This window comes from Schistocerca gregaria, chromosome 9, assembly GCF_023897955.1.
Source record: "Schistocerca gregaria isolate iqSchGreg1 chromosome 9, iqSchGreg1.2, whole genome shotgun sequence".
In the NCBI taxonomy this organism is placed as follows: domain Eukaryota; kingdom Metazoa; phylum Arthropoda; class Insecta; order Orthoptera; family Acrididae; genus Schistocerca; species Schistocerca gregaria.
The window spans coordinates 71,123,957-71,147,788 of record NC_064928.1 but is presented as its reverse complement, the minus strand read 5'-3'; the positions used below and the strand labels follow the sequence as shown (position 1 = coordinate 71,147,788).

Below are 23,832 nucleotides of genomic sequence, written 5' to 3'. Positions count from 1 at the left end.
AGAACTTAGAACTACATAAACCTAACTAACATAAGGACATCACAAACATCCATGCCCAAGGCAGGATTCGAACCTGCGACCTAGCGGTCGCGCGGTTCCAGACTGAAGCGCCTAGAACCGCTCGGCCACTGGGACCGGCTGATGGGGACAACACAAACACACACAGTCCCCCCTGGATATCGGACCAATATGGTGGGAGACATTCTGGTTGGTATCCCACAGTTCTCTGGGTACGTATTCAGCCTGGAATCTCATTAACTGGGGTAGAGTGATGAGTCCCGCTTCGGACTGAGCCCCGATGACCAGGGAAGACACCACAGATGGCGGTGGCGTACCGACTTGACTGTAGCCTGCAGTACGTCCCAACAACGAGGAGTGATGATCTGGGTTGCCACCTCGTTTCATAGCAGGATCCCTTTGGCTGTCATACACGGCACACTTGCAGCACAGCAGAATGTAGACGGTATGCTACGCTCTGTTTTCTTTCCCTTCATGGAAAGCCAACCTGGTCTTACATTTCAGCAAAATAACGCCTGTCCGCGCAGCTGAAAAGTTTCTCCTGCGTGTCTTCATTCTTGGCAAATCCTTACTTGCCTGAGAAGGCCGGCAGACCTCTTCTTTTTTTTTCTTTATTGTGATTTCATTCCCCTGCCCCTATGGTGCAGGGGAGGGCTGTCAGCGGCACAATCCACCGCTCTTCAGCAGAGTGACATGACAACTAAAACAAGAATAAAATGTTACATATATAAGGCGATAAAAAAGGGGAACTTAAAACAGAGTACAGGGAAAAAATGGAGGTAAAAATACACTGGCATGCAGACGTTCATGGAGAACAATTAAAAAAGTCACCAGAAAGTTAAAAAAAACGCTGTTGGCGATTTTTAAAACACGAATAAGACACTGATGCACATGCACAGGTTAAAAGTCTGCCACACTATTAAAAACAGTCCAAAAAACACAGTTAAAATCCACTTGGAGCACACACGATGAAGAATAAAACTGCCAGGTGGTACCTGCTGAGGGATATGTCAGAGAGTATGGAAAAGGAGGGGAGAGCAAGGGGCAGCAGGGGAGGTGGCGTGATGAAGAGAGTAGGGGCGTCAGTGGGTACACTAAGAGGCAGGAGACATGTGGGGCAGGAGATGAAGAGGGCAGACAGGGCAGGACGGAATGCAGAGACACTGAAAGGAGTAGGAGCGGGAAGCCAGGGAGGGAGGGGGAGGAGAGGGAGCCCTGAGGAGGAGGCAAGAAGATGGAATTAGAGTTGGTAGGAAGGGTAGATGTCAGGGCGAAGCTCATCATCCGGGATGGGTAGATGGTGGAAGTTGGGTTGGGAAAGGAGGTGGAGGGTGTGGAGATGGAGAGAGAGTGGGACACAACAGTAAAGGCGGGGAAATGGGTTGGGGGGGGGGAGGAAGGGAGACACCAGGGGGTGAGGGGGATCAAGGCAGCACAGAATATATAGTGTACGGATATGTTCAAGGAAAAGGAGAAGGTGGGGGAAGGGGATGAGGTCTTAGAGGATGTGCGTGGGGCACGGCGAGGCGGGACGCATATCGTTCGAGGATTTGGAGGAATTTATAGAACCGGGGAGGGGCGGAAATCCAAGCTATGCTGGCATAACAGAGAATGGGGCAGATGAAGCATTTGTAGGTGTGAAGGATGGTGGAAGGATGCAGACCCCACGTCCGGCCGGAGTTTCAGGAGGCGGAGGTGGTTGTGAGCTTTGTTTTGGATGGTAAGGAGGTGGGGAGTCCAGGTGAGGTGGCGGTCGAGGGTGATGCCAAGGTATTTGAGGGTAGGAGAGAGGTGGATAGGACGGCCATAAATGGTGAGGCAGAAATCACGGAGGCGGAAGGAGCTGGTGGTGAAGGCCTATGATGATCGCCTGAGTCTCGGAGGGGTTGATACGAAGGAACCACTGGTTGCGGACCTCTTCCAAGCTGAGAACGTTTGCAGCAGGCAATGCCACACAGTTAGTTCGAGATCCATTTTTTCTGAAACTCTAATCACTTGTTTGCCTCTACATGTATTTCACGTGACACGTCCAAGAGGACAGACATAACGCATTCATACTACTGATTCGCCTCGATGGGGAATAAATCCACGAGCTAGAGTGCAGATACACAATATCGTTCGGTCTGCAGCGGGAATCTAGAAGTAGTGAGCATGGGGAGCGTGGATGGGGTTTGAGGATAGGTGGACCTAAATGGGAGTGAACGTCAGTCGGTGGCCATGCCTAAATAGTCCGTGGATTCGTGACGAACATTGTGTCCAGGTGGCACTGCGGTTAACGCATCTGCCCGCTGTGTAGGAGGTCCGGGATTCGGATCCAGGGCCAGTACACATTTTCACTCGTCGCCGCTAATTCTGCATAAAGTTCTAATGCAGCTGATATGAGTTCCTTCCCATTCCTTCTACTTCTCTTCCCTGACCCTTCAATTCACATAATACTTCTCATCTACAGATTTCCTTTCTGTTCGTATAATTCTTACGTGGTGCGTTGTTTTCTTTTTTATTTTCCTTGGAGTGTAAAAACAGTCATTGGGCTGGTAAGATATACCTCACTGATAAGTAGATATAGTTTTTTTACAACATCACTGTTCAAACAACGCCTTTTCGTTACAGATGTAGTTGCTTTTTTTCGTTTCCATACTCTCATTTGTGAACCACTAATGCCGACATGGCGTCAGATCGGAAAATATCCCCCATTAACAGTTAGCTACTTCCCCACATCACGCTTAATACTCCAGATCAGATCGACTTCTCTCGTGTGTAAGGCTGTCATCTGCCATTCTGCCCCTTTGTGATGAATTTCAAATCATTAATTTATATTGTCTAAAATCTGTTCGTATATTCGGTCTGATACAAAAATTCGACTGAAAACGGTCTACTGCAGCTGCTTCTCATTGTTTCGGGGAATAGGGCATTAAAATGCGTAGACAATATGTCCGGAAATCAGAACAACAAATATGGGATCGTGTTTCACTGGCACTTGCCATTACCTCGATAGGGTGGGGAAACTGATCAAAGTGTAAGCCTTCAGAAAAATGTGTATTGTTTCGGTAGGTAATTGTTCCTGTTTTAAATGATCGCCTGCTTAGCTGAGTGGTAACGTGTTTGCCTACCATTGAATGGGCCTGGGTTCGACTCCTGGCCAGGTTGCAGATGTCCTCTGCTCGTGGACTGGGTATTGTGTTGCTCTCATTGTCATTTCATCATCAGCGACGCGCAAACCGCCCAAGGTGGCGTCCCTGTAATAAGTCTTGCAACGTGGTGGCCGAACTTCACCAGGAGGGGCATCCTGGCCACCAGTGCCGCACGCCCGATTCATTTTCTATCAAAAATACTCGGTGTGATACCTAATTGTATGCAGATTTAAAACGTACAAGTGGCAAACATCTGACAACAACCGTGAGTTGCCGAAAATTCTATTTTTCCTGGAGTGGCCACTTCACTCCCCCTGATCTTAACCTGATATTGTGTGTTCGTCAATATATTGCATCACACTTTATGCACTATCTCACCAGAAGTATCTGCATATCTGGTAGTAGATACTGATGTGGGTTGTATTAACTTTCTGCCTTCGTAACGGCCTCAAGTGTGGTGGGAGTGATTTGAGTGAAATGAAAAGTGGCGTGGCTGGGGCCTCGCATCGGGTACGCTGATCGCCTAGTGCAAGTCTTTTTAGTTGACGTCACTTTTGCGAGTCGATGGGGATAAGATGATGATGAAGACAACACAATACACAGTCCCTAAGCGGAGTAAATCTCCGATCCAGCCCAGAATCGAACCCGGGCCCCTTTGCACGGCATTCTGGCCAGCTGACCATTGAACTATCAGGGTGGACAGCTATTTCAGTGAGGTGTCTGAGTCTCTGTGGAGAGATGGCAGCCCATTCTTCCGCAAGAGCCGAAACCAGAGGAGATAGTTAAGTTAGACGCTAGGGTCTTGATCTGAGTCGACGTTCTACCTCTCTGCAGACTGAAGACTCTGGACAGGCCAGTCCATTTCTGGATTGTTATTGCCCACAAGCTGTAGCATCGCAGATGCTGCTAATCGCAGGCATGTTGACACTAACAATCGCCGTCACCAAACGGTTCCCCTAGTACACGCAGCACACAGTCCCGTTAAATGCGTTCATATGCTTCCGCATTTAGCGTTTACTTGGGCGCAGTTAGGGGACCGCACCCTAAGCACGAAAAGGTCCCCATACCGAAACACCATCACATCCTTACTCCACTGTTGGCATTACAAAAGATGACTGGTAGTGTTCTCTACACAATCACCAAATCCAAACCCTTCCATCGGATTGTCACAAGGTGTAGCATACGGCTTGAAATAACTCGTTTCCAGTCATCCACTGCCCAGTGGCAGCTCCAGTATCGCTGCAGAAATGTTTGACTTATGAGGAACTGCTCGACTGTTGTAGCTGATTTTTAACTTTCTGTCATTGTGTTACCTGGACTGCTCGTAGAAGTTTGGTACTCATGAGGGATTCCTTCCACCGATTTCGTGCGACTTTACACAGCCACCCACCACGATGACAGACGGTTCTGCCCATCAGTATATCAGGTCTCCCTCATCTCGGTTTAGCCGTTTCCACTTCACGATCACAACACCAACAGCTGACTTGGGCAGCTTTAGAAGTATTGAAATATCCTTGACGGATTGATTACTCAGGTGGCATCCAATTACCAGTGCACTGAGCTGTCCTGATCGATCGACTGTGTTCTCACTGCATCTCTACTGACAACGCATTCTTTTTCTTTATTGTGATTTCAGTCCCCTGCCTCATATGAACAGGGGAGGGCTGGCAGCGCCACAATCCGCCATTCTTCAGCTAAGTGACATGGCAATGAAATAAAAAGAGGAAACTACCCATCAAAGAGATGGAAAAGGGGGACATAAAACATGGTAAGTGGAGACAATTGGGTTAAAACATACACTAACACAGTGATGTTCATTGTGGGATGGTTAAAAAAAAGGCGACATACAGTTAAAAGAACACAGTTGGCGAGTCGTGGAGTACTTAAAAGACACGGGAGTCACATGCACAAGTTGAAAGTTGGTAGCAGTATAAAAACACACCGAACGAAACCACGGTAAGCTATGGAGGACACACAAAGACTTGCCGAGAGGGAGGGGCCCTGAGAGGAGGGAGAAAGAGAGGAGAAGAAAGAGCAGTGGGGGTCACAGGAGCACAAGAGGCAGGAGGTGGATGGGGCGGGAGATGGAAGGCAAGTCAGAAGAGAACACAGTCAAAGCATCAATAACCACCTCCTTTTATACTGGCGTGTCTGCCTCTCATGACATCTGGTGGTCAATTCTGAAATACACAGGATGTCCAGACACTTCTGATCAGATAGTCTAGATGCTTGAAAATGGTACAAATGCCGAAATCGCAATAGTGAAGTAAATTCAGTGTCAGCTGAAAACGGACGTGGTGTCATTTAAATAAGCAAAATCGTTATTCCATTGCAGCCAACGATAACAACGGTTCCCGTCAGATCACCGAAGTTAAGCAGTGTCGCGCTGGGCTATCACCTGGATGGGTGGCCCTCTGGTCTGCCGAGCGCTGCTGGCGAGCGGGCTGCACTCAGCCCTTGTGAGGCAGAGGAGCTACTTCATCGAGAAGGAGCGGCTCCGGTCTCGCAAACTGACATACAGCTGGAGAGCGGTGTGCTGACCACATGCGCCTCCATATCTGCATCCAGCGACACCTGTGGGCTAAGGATGAGACGGCGACTGGTGGTATCGTTGGGCTGTTCGGACCTAGTTTAGTTCAGCTTGTTCTGTTGAATATATACTTCTCTTCTAAGTAAGATTAAAGTGAGAGAATCGATGGGGAAGATATTTGAAAACGCATGCCTACGGATCTTTCGATGTTTACCCTTGTTATTGACTTAGAGACTAATCGAGAGCAACACACTTAAGTAGGCACGGTACCAATGTGAACATTTTCGCCAAAATGTCTTCTGTTTCGGATCCCGTAATCTACACATGATTCGCCGGATCCTCAACAACATGTAATTATCATGTTGTAAACTAAATAACCTTCTTAACAGCAACAACATTTCTCTTGGAGAAACAGCTGTCTGGCTAAGAATGCATTAAAACCGTCTCAACTGCTATAAAACACGTCTTTATAATGGTACAGGTTTTGGTCAGAATGTGACCATGACCGACGCCAGTAAGCATTATGAATAATTGTTTTACTGCGGTAGAAGTAATAAGAAATGTAAATCGGTTTACCCGCTTAGTACCTGTTTACAGAGCAAAGGCAATCAAGGATATACAAATAATAAATAAGGCAACAATAGCATTTCTGAAGATAAAAATCTCTCCAGTAATATCCTAATAATATCCTAATAAAATAAGTAATTGAAATTATCAGTTGTAATCTGATAACCCTTAATAAGATTAGTACTGCAGAATGTACAGAATAATTTAATTTTTAGAATTTATGGATAAGATAACCATGAGATGCGCTGGCGCCTTGATATATTTCTTGAATGATTTTTAATGACAGTTTTTTGCCAAGTTTCCACAGCTAAAAGAAAAAAACTTATACTATAAACAATATGTCGACGATTCCTTATTACTTATAGAGGGTGACGTAAACGCATTTGCCCAAACAATAGGCAGTATGCATCCAAAACTATCTTTTACTGCAGAAGTAGAAAACGACAAGTCAACTAATTACCTAGGCCTTGCCATTAAAAACGTAAACAATGTACATAAACTTTCCATTTTCAAAAAACCCACATGCACATATAAATGGTGATTCGCGAAGATACGCAAATATTTTAATATATTATTCAGCAAGTAAAACTAAAGAAAAAAGTTCATATAAACGTAGGTCCGCAAATGTTCAGTTACGGAGTTACGGCAAATAAAAGATTTGGCCTGGAATTTAGCAACTTCGCTAATATGAAGCCGTCGCAAAACTGTACGAGATTAAAGTAAAGCACGATTTCCATTTATGTTGTTGTTATTGGTCTGGTGAATCTAATAAAACATATCCCAGGCGTGTATCAGCAGTAGCTGTCCAGAACATTGAAAGAAGCAAAGATTATTATATAAGTAAATTTGTTTAGTTTCCGTTAAGAATGTAGAAACTTGTTGGTAACCGTTAGTGAGTTATTTCAGTCGTTTCCTAACCTTGAAACGATTTAGTTTATTCTGTACGTTCAGTGAAAGAACATGATAACAACAGTGTATTTAAGTGAATCCACGTAGCAACTGTTTTAGTTTGTAGATTATTTATGAAATAGGGATGCCTTTCAGATTAACGACAGAGGAATACGCCGATATGGTATTTATTTATGGCAAATGTGATGGATATGCTACGGCTGCAGTTAACGAATGTCGCATACGTTATTCAACTCGGAGGACTCCGAATGCGCGAACCACTAGTAGAGTATTTCGAATGTTACGGGAGCGTTTATAATTAGTACGAGCGCTCGATACGTGAAGACTATGATGAGGATATTATGGATGCTGTTCAACGGAGCTTGGGTACCAGTACACGACGTATCTCTCAACGGTTAGGCATTTCACAATCTAAGGTTAGGAAGTACAATAATCTGTACCCTCACCATAAACGAAAGTGCATAATTTACGTCCGGGAGATCCTGCCCTTCGCTTGGAGTTGTGAAACTGGTTAAGTACTAATCGACAGTTAAAAAAGTACATTTTATTTACTGATGAGGCACAGTTTACTCGAAATGGTATAAACAATTTATGTAACGAGCACGTACAGTCTGAAGCAACTCCAAGTGCAACAGTGCAACGCAATTTCCAGCAGCGATACAGCATATATGTGTAGTGTGGCATAATCAACATACACTTTATTGAACCATTCATTTTCCTAGGATGTCTATCTGGCGAGACGTACTTACAGTTCCTTCAAGAAGAAATGCCCCGCTTGCTCGAAAATGTTCCATTTGCTAAGCGATTGCAAATGTATTTTCAACATGAGGGCGCGATTCTACATTTGACCAACGCCGTTACTACAAAGTTAAATGAACATTTTCCCCAGAAATGAATTGGTCGTGGTGCTACACGTCTGTGGCCACCCAGATCGCCAGATTTAACACCAATGAATTTTTGAGTATGGGAACGGATGAAAGAGATAGTTTATGAGGGCAAAGTCAATACACTCGAGGCATTACTTGCTAGCATTATGAATGCAATAGGCGAAATTAAGAACAACCCTGTGAAACTGATACGAGCAACAAAATTTGTTCATACACGTGCAGCTAAATGCATTGAACTCGGTGGAGACATTTTTGAACATTTATTGTGAAAATGTATGTACACTGTACAACTTCCTTAACACTGAGCTTTGTTTTTTTCCAGTTTAGAATGAATTCACGTGTGCTATGGTATTAATAAAAGCAGATTATCTGACACATTCATACAGTTTCAGTTAACGTTATTATCATCATGTTTCCTAAATTAAATTCTGTAAAACGTCTGTGGAAAAGAGTGAGATTTTCACTGTGAAGCGGAGTGTCGGTAATATGAAACTTCCTGGCAGATTAAAACTGTGTGTGCCGGACCGAGACTCGAACTCGGGACATTTGCCTTTTGCGGGCAAGTGCTCTACCACGTGAGCTACCGAAGCACGACTCACACCTCGTCCTCATAGCTTCACTTCTGCCAGTACCTCGTTCTGTGGAAAACTTTGTGTAATTGTCTAGAATTGAAAAAAACAAGTTGGGCCAAGGAGTTAATAAATTAAAAATTTTACGAAGTTACTTCTTTGCTACTCTAAATGTTCTGGAAAACTACTCCAGATACACATCTGGGAAATGTATTATTGGATTCACCAAACCAATAACAATAAAAAAAGATGGAAATCGTGCTTTTCTTTAACCTCACACAGTTTTGCGATGCCTTGATATTAGCAAAGTTGCTAAATTTCTGGAAAAATCTTTTACTATCCGAAACTCCGTAACTAAACATTTGCGGACCTATGTTTATATGAACTTTTTATTTCGTTTTACTTATAGAATAAAACAGATCTTCGTGAAATATCCTGTATTTATCATCAACGTCAGTTCACTCCTTCGTCCACGATATAAAACAGCCTTCTAGATCTCTTTCGTTCACCCTTTACCGACAATGAAATACGGAAATAACTCAGTATTTTAAAGCAGTTTACAATAACCGATGGTTATTCTGTAAATGGTAGTGGGCAAACGCTTGGCTCAGCCATAAAACAGTACTAATAAGGAAAAGATGAAAACCATTCCGCTGCAATTTCACAGTAATGTGGCCAAACAAATGGAGAAAAATTTCATCAAATCTAAATTTAGATGTGGTTTTCAAGTTAATAAACTCTAAAACTTCACGTAAATCATAGGTTGAGAAGCGCATATGTCAAATTTGACGGTTGTGGTGTACACAGGAGATCAATGTTTGTGTTTAGTACTCGTATTACGTTGGCCAGACCATCCGCTCTTGTAATATAAGGTTTAAGTTGAGCATTGACAGACAAGTAACAAAACTACCTTTGGGTTGAATTTAGCAGAAACCGGCCATAGTAGAGGCAGTATTGACACAATTAGGCTCATTCTTCACAGAGCGCAAAAAGCAGATGTTTTCAGATTACTGGAAGAGCTTGAAATTGACAGAGCCAAAAAAACAGGAGCCAGCAAAAGACTCAATGGGCAACGCGGCTTTGTACCTAATGACCACTTTGCTTTATTTCATAATCGTACATATGAATTATTTTCTTATTGTGATTTGTTTCCCCTCCTCCCCCCGACCCCCTAGAGGGAGGTCGGGCTTGCAGCACCGTAAGACGCCGCTCTGTAGCCAACAGATAAAGTTAAAAAAAAATATAATGAGGAGATATAACAATTAAAAGGTGATAAAACGGTGACTGTTTTAGACTGGTCATGGCGAAAAAGTCCTGAAGAGAAAATAATAGGTCAGAGATGCTGATTAAAAACACTTACGAAATAGACAGGAACAATTGAAAAATATGGCGACAGTCTGGTTTCTGTTCACAGCACTTTATAAAGGGGACGCACAACACTGAACACTCACGGAAAACACTGCACTAGTGAGTACGAAGGCATATGGGTATGGGGATAGGGAGGACGTGGACAGATGAGGGGGGAGGGAGAAGAGGGGAAGCGATGGAGGGAGAGGAAACAGAAAAAGGGAGGAGCAGAGAGGACGCGAGAAAGGAGTGGGGATGACAGTGGAGGGGAAAGAATGGAGCCAAGAAGTGGGAGAAAGAATGGAAGGGGGGAGAGGTATCCCAGGAAAAGGACAGACGGACAGAGGAGGAGGTGAGGATTATAGTTGATCGGAGGGATAAATGGAGGGAGAGAGGACATCATTTGGGAGGCGGAATTGACGAGAGCCACCTTGGGTAAGGAGATGAAAGTTGTCGAGGTGGAGGCTAGGGGGGGTGAAGGTGCAACTTTGGTGGGTGTTGGGGAGGAGCAACCAGGGGATGAGGGGGATCAAGTCGGCAGGAGGTGTAGAGGACACAGACATGTTCAGGCAAAAGGAGCAGATGGGGGAAAGGAATCAGATCATAGAAGACCCGCATGGGCGACAGGAGGCATATACAGAAGGCGAGGTGGAATGCATGGTGCTCAATATTCTGGGGGGAATTATAGAATTTTGGGGGGTGGGGGGTGGGGGGGGGGGGAAGGTAGACATCCAAGCAGGACTGGCATAACAGAGGATGGGACAGATTACGGATTTTTAGGTGTGGAGGATGGTAGAGGGGTTCAAACCCAATGTCCAGCCAGAGAGGAGTTTAAGGAAATGGAGGCAGTTGTGGGCTTTGGATTGGATAGAGCGGAGATGAGGGATCCAGATGTGGTGACGGTCAGTGGTGAATCCAAGGTAGGTGAGGGTGGGGGAGAGGCGGACAAGACGAGCGCAGCTGGTAAGGGAAAAATCAAGCAGCGAGTGGTACGACCTACAGTGATTGCCTGATTAATTATAGAACACCTCTCTTGTGTATATCCTGCCCTTTCGTTGCGTAGTATAGAGTATGTCACGTATTGGATTAGTTTTCTTACATTGTACATATTACTCTCGTGTTTCGTTGTTCCTTCTCTGTATATGTAATGTAGTTCATTAGCAACATAATAACATTATTGAATGAGGGTTCGATATTTTATTATACTTTCCTTGGATTGGTGTATCTCATGGCATGAGAGGCCCTCTGGTGGTTAATTTCCTCCGTCTTCTCGCCTATGCTGTATTCTAATGGCTATACCAACAGATGGCGCTGATTACTTGCTTGGGTCTTTTATTGCCATCCATTTCGCCTCTTTCCCTAATTATTTTATCTGTTTTTTATTTCATTAACTACATAAGCTTTTTCTTCTATTTGTCATTACTTTCATCTAAAATGACCGCAAGAACGTCTCAGAACCAATATCTTTTTAAAAACTTAAAATTTAACTTTATTTTTAATTTACTTCATTTTATTACTGAAATAAGTGGGTAAGCTCACAGTAGGCTTTACCTATTACACTTTTTCATTATATTGAATGTTGAACAATTTTATAATTGAGTAATATGTGTAGAGGCTTTACCTATTACACTTTTTCATTATATTGAATGTTGAACAATTTTATAATTGAGTAATATGTGTAGACTTACAGTACTGACGTCTAGAGAGCTTACGATTCAAAGATATGTTGGGGTTACTGTACGATAGCTTGATATGAGCTCTGACGTTATTAGCAGTATGATTCCACTGGCCTAGTTGACCCCATATTTTAAATACACTGATGAGCCAAACATTTAACACCATCTGCTTAATAGCTTGTTCGTATGTCTCTGGAACGAAAAATATCACTGATGATTCTGCGTATCAGGAATCCGACAGATTGTTGGTAAATTTGTGGATTTATGTAGCATTAGATGTCTACCCATAGGTCACGTAACTCGCGTAAATAATGGGCCGTTGATTTGCGTACCCGGTGATGGCACCCGAAAGCAACCCAGATGGGTTCAGGAGGATTTGCACAGGCGAATTTGTTCGCCGAAACATCAACGTGAGTTCACTATAATGTTCCTCAAATGTCTCTCGTAGCATTACACTGCTGCCAACAATCTGCGTCCATGGCGTGCTGCGTGTTCCGAGCCGCCGTTCACCTCGTTGACGGCGTCTGTGAAGAAGACCATCGAGCTATTGTAGCGGAAATGTGGTTCATCTGAAGAGCCGACGCGTTTCCATCGATGGACGGTCGAATCCCGATGGTCTCGCGCCCACTGCAGTCGTAACTGGCGATGCCGTTGGGTCATCATGTGAACGTATAGGGATGGTTTCCTGCAGAGCTCCATGTTCGACAGTGTGCTCTGAAACACGTGTGACTGACTGCACTAACGTTGTACGTATTTGGTAGTGATACCACAGCTCACAATCTATCCTACTCTATTGAGCAGACAAGCCTCCAAACGCCACGTTTTGTGAAGTTATGGACGTCCAACCATTTAACACCTAGTGGTAGTTTCACTGTCCTTCTACCTCTTTCCATAGATGCTCACGACAGTAGCACATGAACATTCGCCAAGCTTCGCCGTTTTTTAGATACTCGTCCACCGTCTCAGAGTAACAATAGTCTGCCCTTTGTTAATGTCGCTTTTCTCAATTGATTTCCGCATTTTCAGTCCATATCTTCGCTTACATACTTTTGTTGCCGCATCACGTGAAGTCATGGACATCCAGCCATTTAGTACCTAGTGGTAGTTTCACTGTCCTTCTACATCTTTCCATAGATGCTCACGACAATAGCAAGTGAACATTGTTCCATTTAAAAAAAAAAACGTAGGTTTGTGTTAAAAAACATACTTCCGTGCATTTTTTTATGGTTTGTATTAACCAATTACACTAGCCCCTCTCCTCACGTTCGGTCTGTGGAATCGGTTCGTCAGTATTTGATGTGGTTTATGAAATATATCCAGCGATAACGTTAGGTGACTCACCCTGTATATACATACAGGGTGTTTCAAAAATGACCGGTATATTTGAATCGGCAATAAAAACTAAACGAGCAGCGATAGAAATACACCGTTTATTGCAATATGCTTGGGACAACAGTACACTTTCAGGCGGACAAACTTTCGAAATTACAGTAGTTACAATTTTCAACAACAGATGGCGCTGCAATTGATGTGAAAGATATAGAAGACAACGCAGTCTGTGGGTGCGCCATTCTGTACGTCGTCTTTCTACTGTAAGCGTGTGCTGTTCACAACGTGCAAGTGTGCTGTGGACAACATGGTTTATTCCTTAGAACAGAGGATTTTTTTGGTGTTGGAATTCCACCGCCTAGAACATAGTGTTGTTGCAACAAGACGAAGTTTTCAATGGAGGTTTAATGTAACCAAAGGACCGAAAAGCGATACAATAAATGATCTGTTTGAAAAATTTCAACGGACTGGGAACGTGACGGATGAACGTGCCGGAAAGGTAGGGCGACCGCATACGGCAACCACAGAGGGCAACGCGCAGCTAGTGCAGCAGGTGATCCAACAGCGGCCTCGGGTTTCCGTTCGCTGTGTTGCAGCTGCGGTCCAAATGACGCCAACGTCCACGTATCGCCTCATGCGCCAGAGTTTACACCTCTATCCATACAAAATTCAAATGCGGCAACCCCTCAGCGCTGCTACCATTGCTGCACGAGAGGCGTTCGCTAACGATATAGTGCACAGGATTGATCACGGCGATATGCATGTGGGCAGCATTTGGTTTACTGACGAAACTTATTTTTACCTGGACGGCTTCGTCAATAAACAGAACTGGCGCATATGGGGAACCGAAAAGCCCCATGTCGCAGTCCCATCATCACTGCATCCTCAAAAAGTACTGATCTAGGTCGCCATTTCTTCCAAAGGAATCATTGGCCCATTTTTCAGATCCGAAACGATTACTGCATCACGCTATCTGGACATTCTTCGTGAATTTGTGGCGGTACAAACTGCCTTAGATGACACTGCGAACACCTCGTGGTTTATGCAAGGTGGTGCCCGGCCACATCGCACGACCGACGTCTTTAATTTGCTGAATGAATATTTCGATGATCGTGTGATTGCTTTGGGCTATCCGAAACATACAGGAGGCGGCGTGGATTGGCCTCCCTATTCGCCAGACATGAACCCCTGTGACTTCTTTCTGTGGGGACACTTGAAAGACCAGGTGTACCGCCAGAATCCAGAAACAATTGAACAGCTGAAGCAGTACATCTCATCTGCATGTGAAGCCATTCCGCCAGACACGTTGTCAAAGGTTTCGGGTAATTTCATTCAGAGACTACGCCATATTATTGCTACGCATGCTGGATATGTGGAAAATATCATACTATAGAGTTTCCCAGACCGCAGCGCCATCGGTTGTTGACAATTGTAACTACTGTAATTTCGAAAGTTTGTCTGCCTGAAAATGTACTTTTGTCCCAAGCATATTGCAACAACCGGTGTATTTCTATCGCTGCTCGTTTAGTTTGTATTGCCGTTTCAAATATACCGGTCATTTTTGAAACACCCTCTATATATGTATGTGTGTGTTACTTGTGCTTCAAAAGAATTTATTTACAGAAATATACTCAAATGATGTTGCCATTTTACAAAATTAATGCCTGAAAACATCGTCTCCCAGGAGACAGCCGTTGTCAGCAATGCACTTGTCAAGGCGCTCTCAGAAGTTGACTTCCACTCTGCCCAACATTGCCGTGTCACTTTAAACGACTTCCACACCAACTGCTTCCTCCAGTTCTTCATGTGCACGTGGTTCATGGTCGTACACATGTGACTTGAGGTAACCCAATGAAACACAGTCGCACATGGACACGTCTGCGGAATGAGGACGCCAATACTGCCACCAAACTGGGAAATGTCGTGACCACGTATAGCAGTCCAAACAGCTTCCATTGAAATTCTTGCTGTGTGAGCTGCAGCCCCGTCCTGCTGAACACAAACTCGCCAGATAGGAATGCGTTTACTTCTTAATTCAGGTACGAATAATTCAGTCATCATCTCTCTATAACTTTCTGATGTTACAGTTGCAGTGTTCTCATTATCCTCTTGAAAAGTATGGACCAATAACATCTGCACTGGTTACAACACACCACACAGTCACCTTGTCACTATGTAATGATCTCTCATGCAGTAGTTTTGGATTTTCACTGGCCCAGTAACGATAATTCTAATGATTTATTATGCTGTTCAAATGAACATGAGCTTTATCACTCATAAGCAAAATAAGGTTGTCATTTCGCTCAAGTATGTCCTCCATTTCTCGAGCAGAATTTAAAAGCTGTACATAATCTCTAGCGTTCAACTGTTGCACCTTGGCCATTTTGTAGGGAAGAAATCCTAGATCAGCATGCAAAGTACGCCTTACTGAACGATCGCTGAGGCTCAGTTCAGCAGATGTCTCCTGGCAGATCAATAAGGACCACGAAATATGGCTTGCCGAGCTCTGTAAATATTCTCTGCAATGCATACTTAGCGAGGAGCCCCTGACGGTGTTCTGTTCATCACTATTCCTCATAAAGGAAGTGATTCAGCCCAACATAAAATGAAGAATTTGAAGTATAGAAATAGTCCCACTTAAATTCGAAACATTTGTTGAATGATAAACTTTCATTAAAATAGACACTTTCTTGATTGCATAGTATCTCTCATAAAACGTGAAAATTATCACATTACTTCTCTATATTAGATCTGTGTGCAACGGCTTTTTCCCAAATACATTATATATACCTTCTTTATATATCTTAGTTATAATTTTTATGTGCTTTTATATATGTTCGTCGCTGCTAGCACAACAGCTTGCCGTGTTTGTAGATGCGATTCACTTACTGTAATTGCAGTAATCGCATATAATATGTACGTTTTTGGACATATCACGGCATTATGCTAAACCAATACTGAGTAAGTTTCTGCAATAAATTTCTTACCTTTCAGATAAATTTTTATGCAAGTTCTAAATACCGGATGATCAAAAAGTCAGTATGAATTTGAAAACTTCATAAACCACCGAATAATGCATATAGAGAAGTAAAAATTGACACACATGCTCAGAATGACATGGGGTTTTATTAGAACCAAAATAAAAAAAAACAAAGTTCACAAAATGACGCGTGAAAGATCTTTTTCGTGCGTCGTTTGGTGATGATCGTGTGCTCAGCCGCCACTTTCGTCATACTTTGGGGTTACCTGAAGTCGCAAGTGTATCGTGATCGACAGACATCTCTAGGGATGCTGAAAGACAACATCCGACGCCAATGCTTCACCATAAGTCCGGACATGCTTTACAGTGCTGTTCACAACATTATTCCTCGACTAAAGCTATTGTCGAGGAATGACGGTGGACATATTGAGCATTTCCTGTACAGAACATCATATTTGCTTTGTCTTACTTTGTTATGCTAATTATTGCTATTCTGATCAGATGAAGCGCCATCTGTCGGATATTTTTTGAACTTTTGTATTTTTTTTTGTTCTAATTAAACCCCATGGCATTCGAAGCATGTGTGTCAATTTGTATCTATCTACATTATTCCGTGATTCATTCAGTTCTGAGATTTATGCTGACTTTTTGATTACATAGTATTTATGAAGTCCCTAATTTTGTAGGCTTCTGAAGATGACAAATTAATTTGTCGGAACCGGTAAAACGAAATATTAATATATTTGCAGCTTCCGAATGAATTTTATTCTGAAAAAGATGTAGTTGTAGATGTAGCGGTAGATGTCAACGGAATAGTGGAGTAAAAGGTATGTGGTACAGTATATACCCTCCGCCACGTTCCGTACGGTAGCTTTCAGTGTCAGATGTAGATGTTGATTTTTAGAACATTCGACTTTTTTGTAAGTCCTGTGCCTGTTTATTCCGTTGGGTGGTAGCATGTCCATTGTCTCGCAACTCTACCACGTGTGCTGTAGATCCCTAACGAGAGGTTTCCTCGCTTACAGGAGCTTCGAAGTTAACCTGAAGGCGGTGATCAACATCAGCCAGGTGGTCTCGGACGGGATGATCAAGAGCGGGAAGGGCGGCAGCATCGTCAACGTGTCCTCCCAGACCGCCATGGTAGGTGCCCCAGCTGCGCCACCTTGACGCGGTCCCCAGTCTCTCCTCCTGCACACAGCTGAGCGCCGGCCTGTGGCTCTGTGCAGGTGGCCATCCCCAACCACGCAGTCTACTCAGCCACCAAGGGCGGGCTGGACCAGCTGTCGCGGGCCATGGCACTCGAGCTGGGCCCGCACAACATCCGGACCAACTGCGTCAACCCCACCGTCGTCTGGACCGACATGACCAAGAAGGGCTGGCCCGACCCTGACAAGCTCGCCGCCATGATCTCCAAGATACCGCTCGGGAAGCTCGCAGGTACCAGACCACTCCACTCTGATTGGGCAACGTAGCCGGGCTGTTCGGCCCATTGATGAAACAAATTGTTTCGGGGCATTATGTGGTGGGGGTGGGGAGGGAGGGGGGGGGAAGATGAGGAGGAGGGAGGAGGCTGAGTCAGTACGACTGGCTGGGGGTTTCAGCCATGAGTTTTCCAATGTGAGGCCAATATGGAAAGATCCCACTAAATTAGTCATGCTTCTGTATTTCGTTAATGCCAGTTACAAACTGAATTAATTCTTCAGCAGAACCTTTCCTTCAGACCATTTTTACCTCTTTGCAGTTATTTATTTTAACCATCAATGAACAGAATTATAAAGCGATAAACATAAAAAGTTCTGAATGTTTTACTGGAAATCTGATATAATTAAATGTTCCTTGAGACACACAATTCTCATCTTTATCTATGATAATGATAGAAGCTGAAGAAATGGATTAAAATTTGTACCTCAGTCAGCACTTGAACACAGGTCTCGTGCTTACTTTTTTCCTTGCTGATAAGGCAGATGAGTTAGCCATTACACCATCGCAGCAGCATACGTAACACTGATGAACAGACTGCTCTAGTCCAATTATCTCCCCAACACAAAAGTGAAAAAAGGCGTGACTTTATGTTTGTGTTAGGGAGGGCATGTAGCTATGTTACCTATACTACTTCAGTGATGAAATGGGAAAACACCTCTGCTTAGTAGGTATGTGGCCCAGGACCTGATGGGATTTCAGTTCGGTTTTACTGAGAGTACTCTGTACTGCATTCGCTCCTTGCTTAGCTTGCATTTATCGCGAATCACTTGCCCAATGTAAAGTCCCGAGTGACTGGAAAAAAGCGCAGGTGACACCTGTATATAAGAAGGGTAGAAGAACAGATCCTCAAAATTACAGACCAATATCCCGAACATCAGTTTGTTGCAGGATTCTCGAACATATTCTCAGTTCGAATATAATGAATTTCCTTGAGACAGAGAAGTTGATATCAGTGCATCAGCACGGCTTTAGAAAGCATCGCTCCTGCAAAACGCAACTCGCCCCTTTTTTCACATGATATGTTGCGAACCATGGATGCCATATTCCTTGACTTCCGGAAAGCATTTGACTCGGTGCCCCACTGCAGACTCCTAACTAAGGTACGATCATATGGGATTGGTTCCCAAATATGTGAGTGGCTCGAAGACTTGTTAAGTAATAGAACCCAGTACGTTGTCCTCGATGGTGAGTGTTCATCGGAGGTGAGGCTATCATCTGGCGTGCCCCAGGGAAGTGTGGTAGGTCCGCTGTTGCTTTCTATCTACATAAATGATCTTTTGAATAGGGTGGATAGCAATGGCGACTGTTTGCTGATGATGCTGTGGTGTACGGGAAGGTGTCGTCGTTGAGGAACTGTAGGAGGATACAAGATGACTTGGACAGGATTTGTGATTGGTGTAAAGAATGGAAAATAACTCTAAATATATATAAATGTAAATTAATGCAGATGAATAGGAAAAGGAATCCCGTAATGTTTGAATACTCCGTTAGTAGTGTAGCGTTTGACACAGTCATGTGGATTAAATATTTGGGCGTAACATTGCAAGAATACGAAGTGGGACAAGCATGTAATGGCAGTTGTGGTGAAGGCGGATGGTCGTCTTCGGTTCATTCGTAGAATTTTGGGAAGATGTGGTTCATCTGTTAAGGAGACCGCTTATAAAACACTAATACGACCTATTCTTGAGTACTGCTCGAGCCTTTGGGATCCCTATCAGGTCGGATTGAGGGAGGACACAGAAGGAATTCAGAGGCGGGCTGCTAGATTTGTTACTAGTAGGTTTGATCATCACGCGAGTGTTACGGAAATGCTTCAGGAACTCGAGAGGGAGTCTCTGCAGGAAAGGAGGCGTTCTTTTCGTGAATTTCTACTGAGGAAATTCAGAGAACCAGCATTGGAGGCTGACTGCAGTACAATTTTACTGCCGCCAAATTACATTTCGCGGAAAGACCACAAAGATAAGAGAGATTAGGGCTCGTACAGAGGCATATAGGCAGTCATTTTTCCCTCGTTCTGTTTGGGAGTGGCACAGGGAGAGAAGATGCTAGTTGTGGTACAAGGTACCCTCCGCCACGCACCGCTGGGTGATTGCGCAGTATGTATGTAGATGTAGATGTACGTTCAAGTCCTCGCCATGGCACAAATTTTAATTCATTTCTTCAGCTTCTATCATTATTGCTATGCTTGTGTTACTTGACGATCACAATAAACACATATTGATAAAAGTGTATTAAGTCATGTTTATATAATATATCTTGTAGCGTTACATTTTTTAAAGTCAGGCATTTAAACATTCAGATGAATTAAATTGTTCCTTGTAAATAATTACATACATACGTGTACGTTTCTGAACATATGGAAATATTTAAAAATTTCATAGATTTTGTTCTTTTTGAAAGTTTATAAAATAGTTCCTTTTGCTCCCAATAGCCAGATTAATGTTACAGTACTTGCAGATAACTGACGAACTTCCTTTGCAGTTTGACAGCTTGCGTCTACTTCTCTTCTCAGACATCACAGACCGATGTCCAACACTTTCTGACGAACAACCTTCGGGGGAACAGCCTCTGATGCACGCCCTGTTTTCTTATTCTTTGCATATTCAGCAGCTAAACTTGAAGAAGGCCTCCCCCTATTTCTTCCACTTACATTCCTGTTCATTTTGCACAGAGCATGAACTATTTCATCTCTGAACTTCGAACTTGCCTCTCACCTTGTTCGTCTGTACACCAAAATAGTCACAGTCCCTCCTGGGCAATAGCCATGCCTTTACTATCATCATAGCAAGGAAGATAAAACAGTAGCCAATGGTAGTACTTCGTCGATCTGTATTCTGTATAATGCAGTAAGTGAATCTAAAAGATCCACTCTTCCCATAAAATCGCTGTAGAGAAGACTAACTGATAAGTAGCAACTTAAAGCCTTTCCTTGGCTTCCTTATCCAATCGTTTCGCCTTACTTAGTGGTAGCATTAGAAGCGTCACTCATGTCACGAGCAATAACACTCCTTTTCATAATATACTGCAGCATTCACTATATACAGGGTGGAGAGATTTTAATCCTGGATAGCTGATGCCAGTAGGAACCGAAATTACTGATGTTGTGTAGCTCGACAACGCACCATTTTAAACTACGGAAATTTGGCGCCACGCTCTTCGATTGTCCGCGGAATTGCCCTGTTGCCGTTCGTCCATTGACAACCAGCGCTGTGGTTGTCGGTTCAGATATACAAGCGTCCCTCGCCCCGTCACTGCCTCAACGTGATACATACACGTGTCGAATAGGTCTTGTTGTTTGCATCCAAATCATGTCAGAGGCATTCACAAGTAAGATTCGCTTCAGACCACACACACATCACCTGCAGTTCATACAGTAAACATGGCGGCACAGTATTCATTTGAAGAAAAACGAGAGATGCCACAGCTGCATTTGTCAACGGACCTTTACCCGTTCGAATCCCCTTCCTATGGCGATAGGATCGCAACGCTGAAGTAGCACATTCCCCAATCTGATAATACAGCTTCACTAAAAGCGCCTTTTTAGGTAACGCCAACATGCTGCGACTGCTGGCGCATCTGATCCTCTCTCTCTCTCTTTTTTTTTCTTTATTGTAATTTTAAAACCTCTCTCTCATTACAGCACCTTTTATACACGATTGTCATGTGCAGTCACTGACGTTTTGCTGTCCATCACCATCTGTCGGACATTTTGTGAACTTCAGATTTTTTTTCTTTTGGTTCTCCTAATAAAACCCCATGTCATTCAAGCATGTGTGTCAATTTTTACCTCTCTATTTACATCATTCCGTTGTTTATTAAGTTTCGAAATTTATACTGACTTTTTGATCACCCGTTACATTAAAATCAGACAATTGTGAGACCGTCAAATAATATTTTGAACGTTGGCGTGTGACTGTTAAATTTCGCGGCTATGCATATACTGTCACAGTTGAGGTGTCATATCTTGGGACGACACATTCCAGAAGGCTGAGTTACATTGTTTTGTGCCTACTGCTACGTCTCAGAAGTTGGCATTGCGAATAAACAAATCAGCCCTTTGTTTCTGATACTAGTTTTCGTTGAAAGTAGTGTGATTATCGGCTATTTCTGTGTTGTTTTTTATACGAAAATAAAATGACTAAGCGTAAAAGTAATTATATTTTTTGTAATAAATGACCCGTTTTCTAAAAAAGTGCTGATGCTAGAGACATTAAATTTTCACGGCATGTCAAGTGTGGTGATTCAACACATATTGAACCAGAATAATTAAAATGTCCTGAGTTGTTTTGTTCTTACGTTCATTTATTTATTAAATTCTGTCAAAAAGTTGAGTGTTTGAAAAAGAAGATAACATTCCGACAATACAACTTTAGTAATAATTCTAGTTCAGTGTATCTAGAAAGGTGCATTCAATAATTATGGAACATTGTAAGTTGGTGTCTTAAAGAGTTTCCAAGATAATGGGTCACAAAATTCGATAATTTAACATTGGCGACATAGTAATACAATGTCCCCTTAAGACATTGTCCGCTATATGCCTCACGTAATGCTCGTCAACATTACTAATTTAACTCCCTCTTCAAGGGCAGCTAGACTATGTAGAAGCCAGACTAATGTTGTTATCGCACACCCGTGACTCGTCAACAAGATCTGTTCTTTCAGACATGCAAGTACGTTTTAAAGAATGGCTTGCATCTTGCCTTCAGCTGGCAGAATCTTATTTTGCGATTGCAGTCTCGGTATTAAGCCATTTTCAAGCATCTACAATACATAATACAACGTAATGAGAACAATTGACAGTGGGATTAACATGAGGTACAACTAGTCAACCAGTCTTGTAGTTTTTTGGCATTCATATACCGAACTTAAAAGATTGTGACATATAGGGAGAGATAACAACGTAATATGTACAACTGCACATCAAATAAACTATAATCGAAACACCAACACCATTGAGGGAATGTACTACACAGGGTAGAGAAAGGCAGATCAATGGACGCTCTAGAAGAAATTGAAAGTTATAGCGCCGTCAAAGAACAACCTCAATACGCACCCAGTGAACAAAGGACCCCAGAAATAAAAATTGTCTCTACTGTTTTAGACATATACTCTAATGTATTGTAAGTGCACACTTGTGTAATATACACAATCCACTCTAAATCGCAGCACATAAAATGGACTATTGACTAATATCGGTGACTAGTTCTCTGATGTGGTGCAGTTGTGCGTACGACGTTGTTATCCCTGCGTATATTTTAAAATCTTGTAAGTTCGGTATATGAATCTCAAAAAACTACAAAACTGGTTGTACCTACTGTTCATCCCACTGTAAATTGTTCTTATTACGTTGTATTATTTTCGTAGATGCTTGAAAATGGCTTAATGGCGAAACAACAATCGCGAAATAAAATTCTAACAGCTAAAAGCAAGATGTAATCTTTTAGAAATTTTATAGGAGATGTGGATCCATTCCACAAGAAAATAATGGTACGGGCTCATGACGATAACAATGGCCTCGAATCCCCGTAGTCTAATTCTTCCTGCCCCGCGAATGCAATTAATAATGTTGGCGAGCATTAGGTCATGAATGTAGTGGACAGTGGCATAGAGATGTAGACATATGACTTACGGTGGTTTGGGCCGGTCATGGGAGTGTGTAGGGATAGCAAAAGTGGTTTAGACGAACAGTAGCGATAAGGGGGGTAAAATGGCTCTGAGCACTATGAGACTTAACATCTGAGGTCATCAGTCCCAACTAACCTAAGGACATCAAACATATCCATGCCCGAGGCAGGATTCGAACCTGCGACCGTAGCGGATAAGGGGGAAATCCGAATTCGAATCCCCATCCGGCACAAATTTTCGTATGAATACCTAACACAGTAGATATCAAAGAATTTACAGTCAGCAAATAATTTCCAACTATTTCGTGCAGCTGTTGATCGTCTTTACTTACAAGGGCTTAGAGCGTCTTGCATCGACTTACATTATCGAACGCTTTTTCCATGTTGACATAGCCTGTGTAGGTGTCGACTTTTTATTGCGTCTTGCTTCCATTATCAACTGCAAAATCAGAACTGCCTCTTTGGTGCCTTTGTTGTTGTTGTTGTTGTTGTTGTTGTTGCTGCTGCTGTTGTGATCTTCAGTATAAAGTCTGGATTGATGTAGCTATCCATGCTATCCAATCCTGTGCAAGGCTCTTCATCTCCGAGCAACTACTGCAACATACATCCTTCTGAATCTGCTTACTGTATAAATCTTTTGGTCTCCCTCTACGATTTTTACTCCCATGTTACACTCCAGTACTAATTTGGTGATCCTATGATGAATCAGAATGAATCGTATTAACGATCCCTTCTTCTATTCACGTTGTACCACAAATTTCTTTTCTCCCCAGTACCTCCTCG

At 43.1% G+C, this 23,832-nt stretch overlaps 1 protein-coding gene across 2 annotated transcripts in view; it reads left to right on the top strand.

The window, feature by feature from the left end:
• LOC126291424 (D-erythrulose reductase-like) overlaps positions 1-23,832 on the top strand; it is a 73,964-nt gene that overhangs the window by 31,318 nt on the left and 18,814 nt on the right. For both annotated transcript variants that reach the window (XM_049984939.1, XM_049984938.1), the window contains exons 3-4: positions 16,969-17,083; positions 17,170-17,380. In XM_049984939.1, the coding sequence (XP_049840896.1) occupies positions 16,969-17,083; positions 17,170-17,380 (326 nt within the window). The remainder of the gene's footprint in view (positions 1-16,968; positions 17,084-17,169; positions 17,381-23,832) is intronic.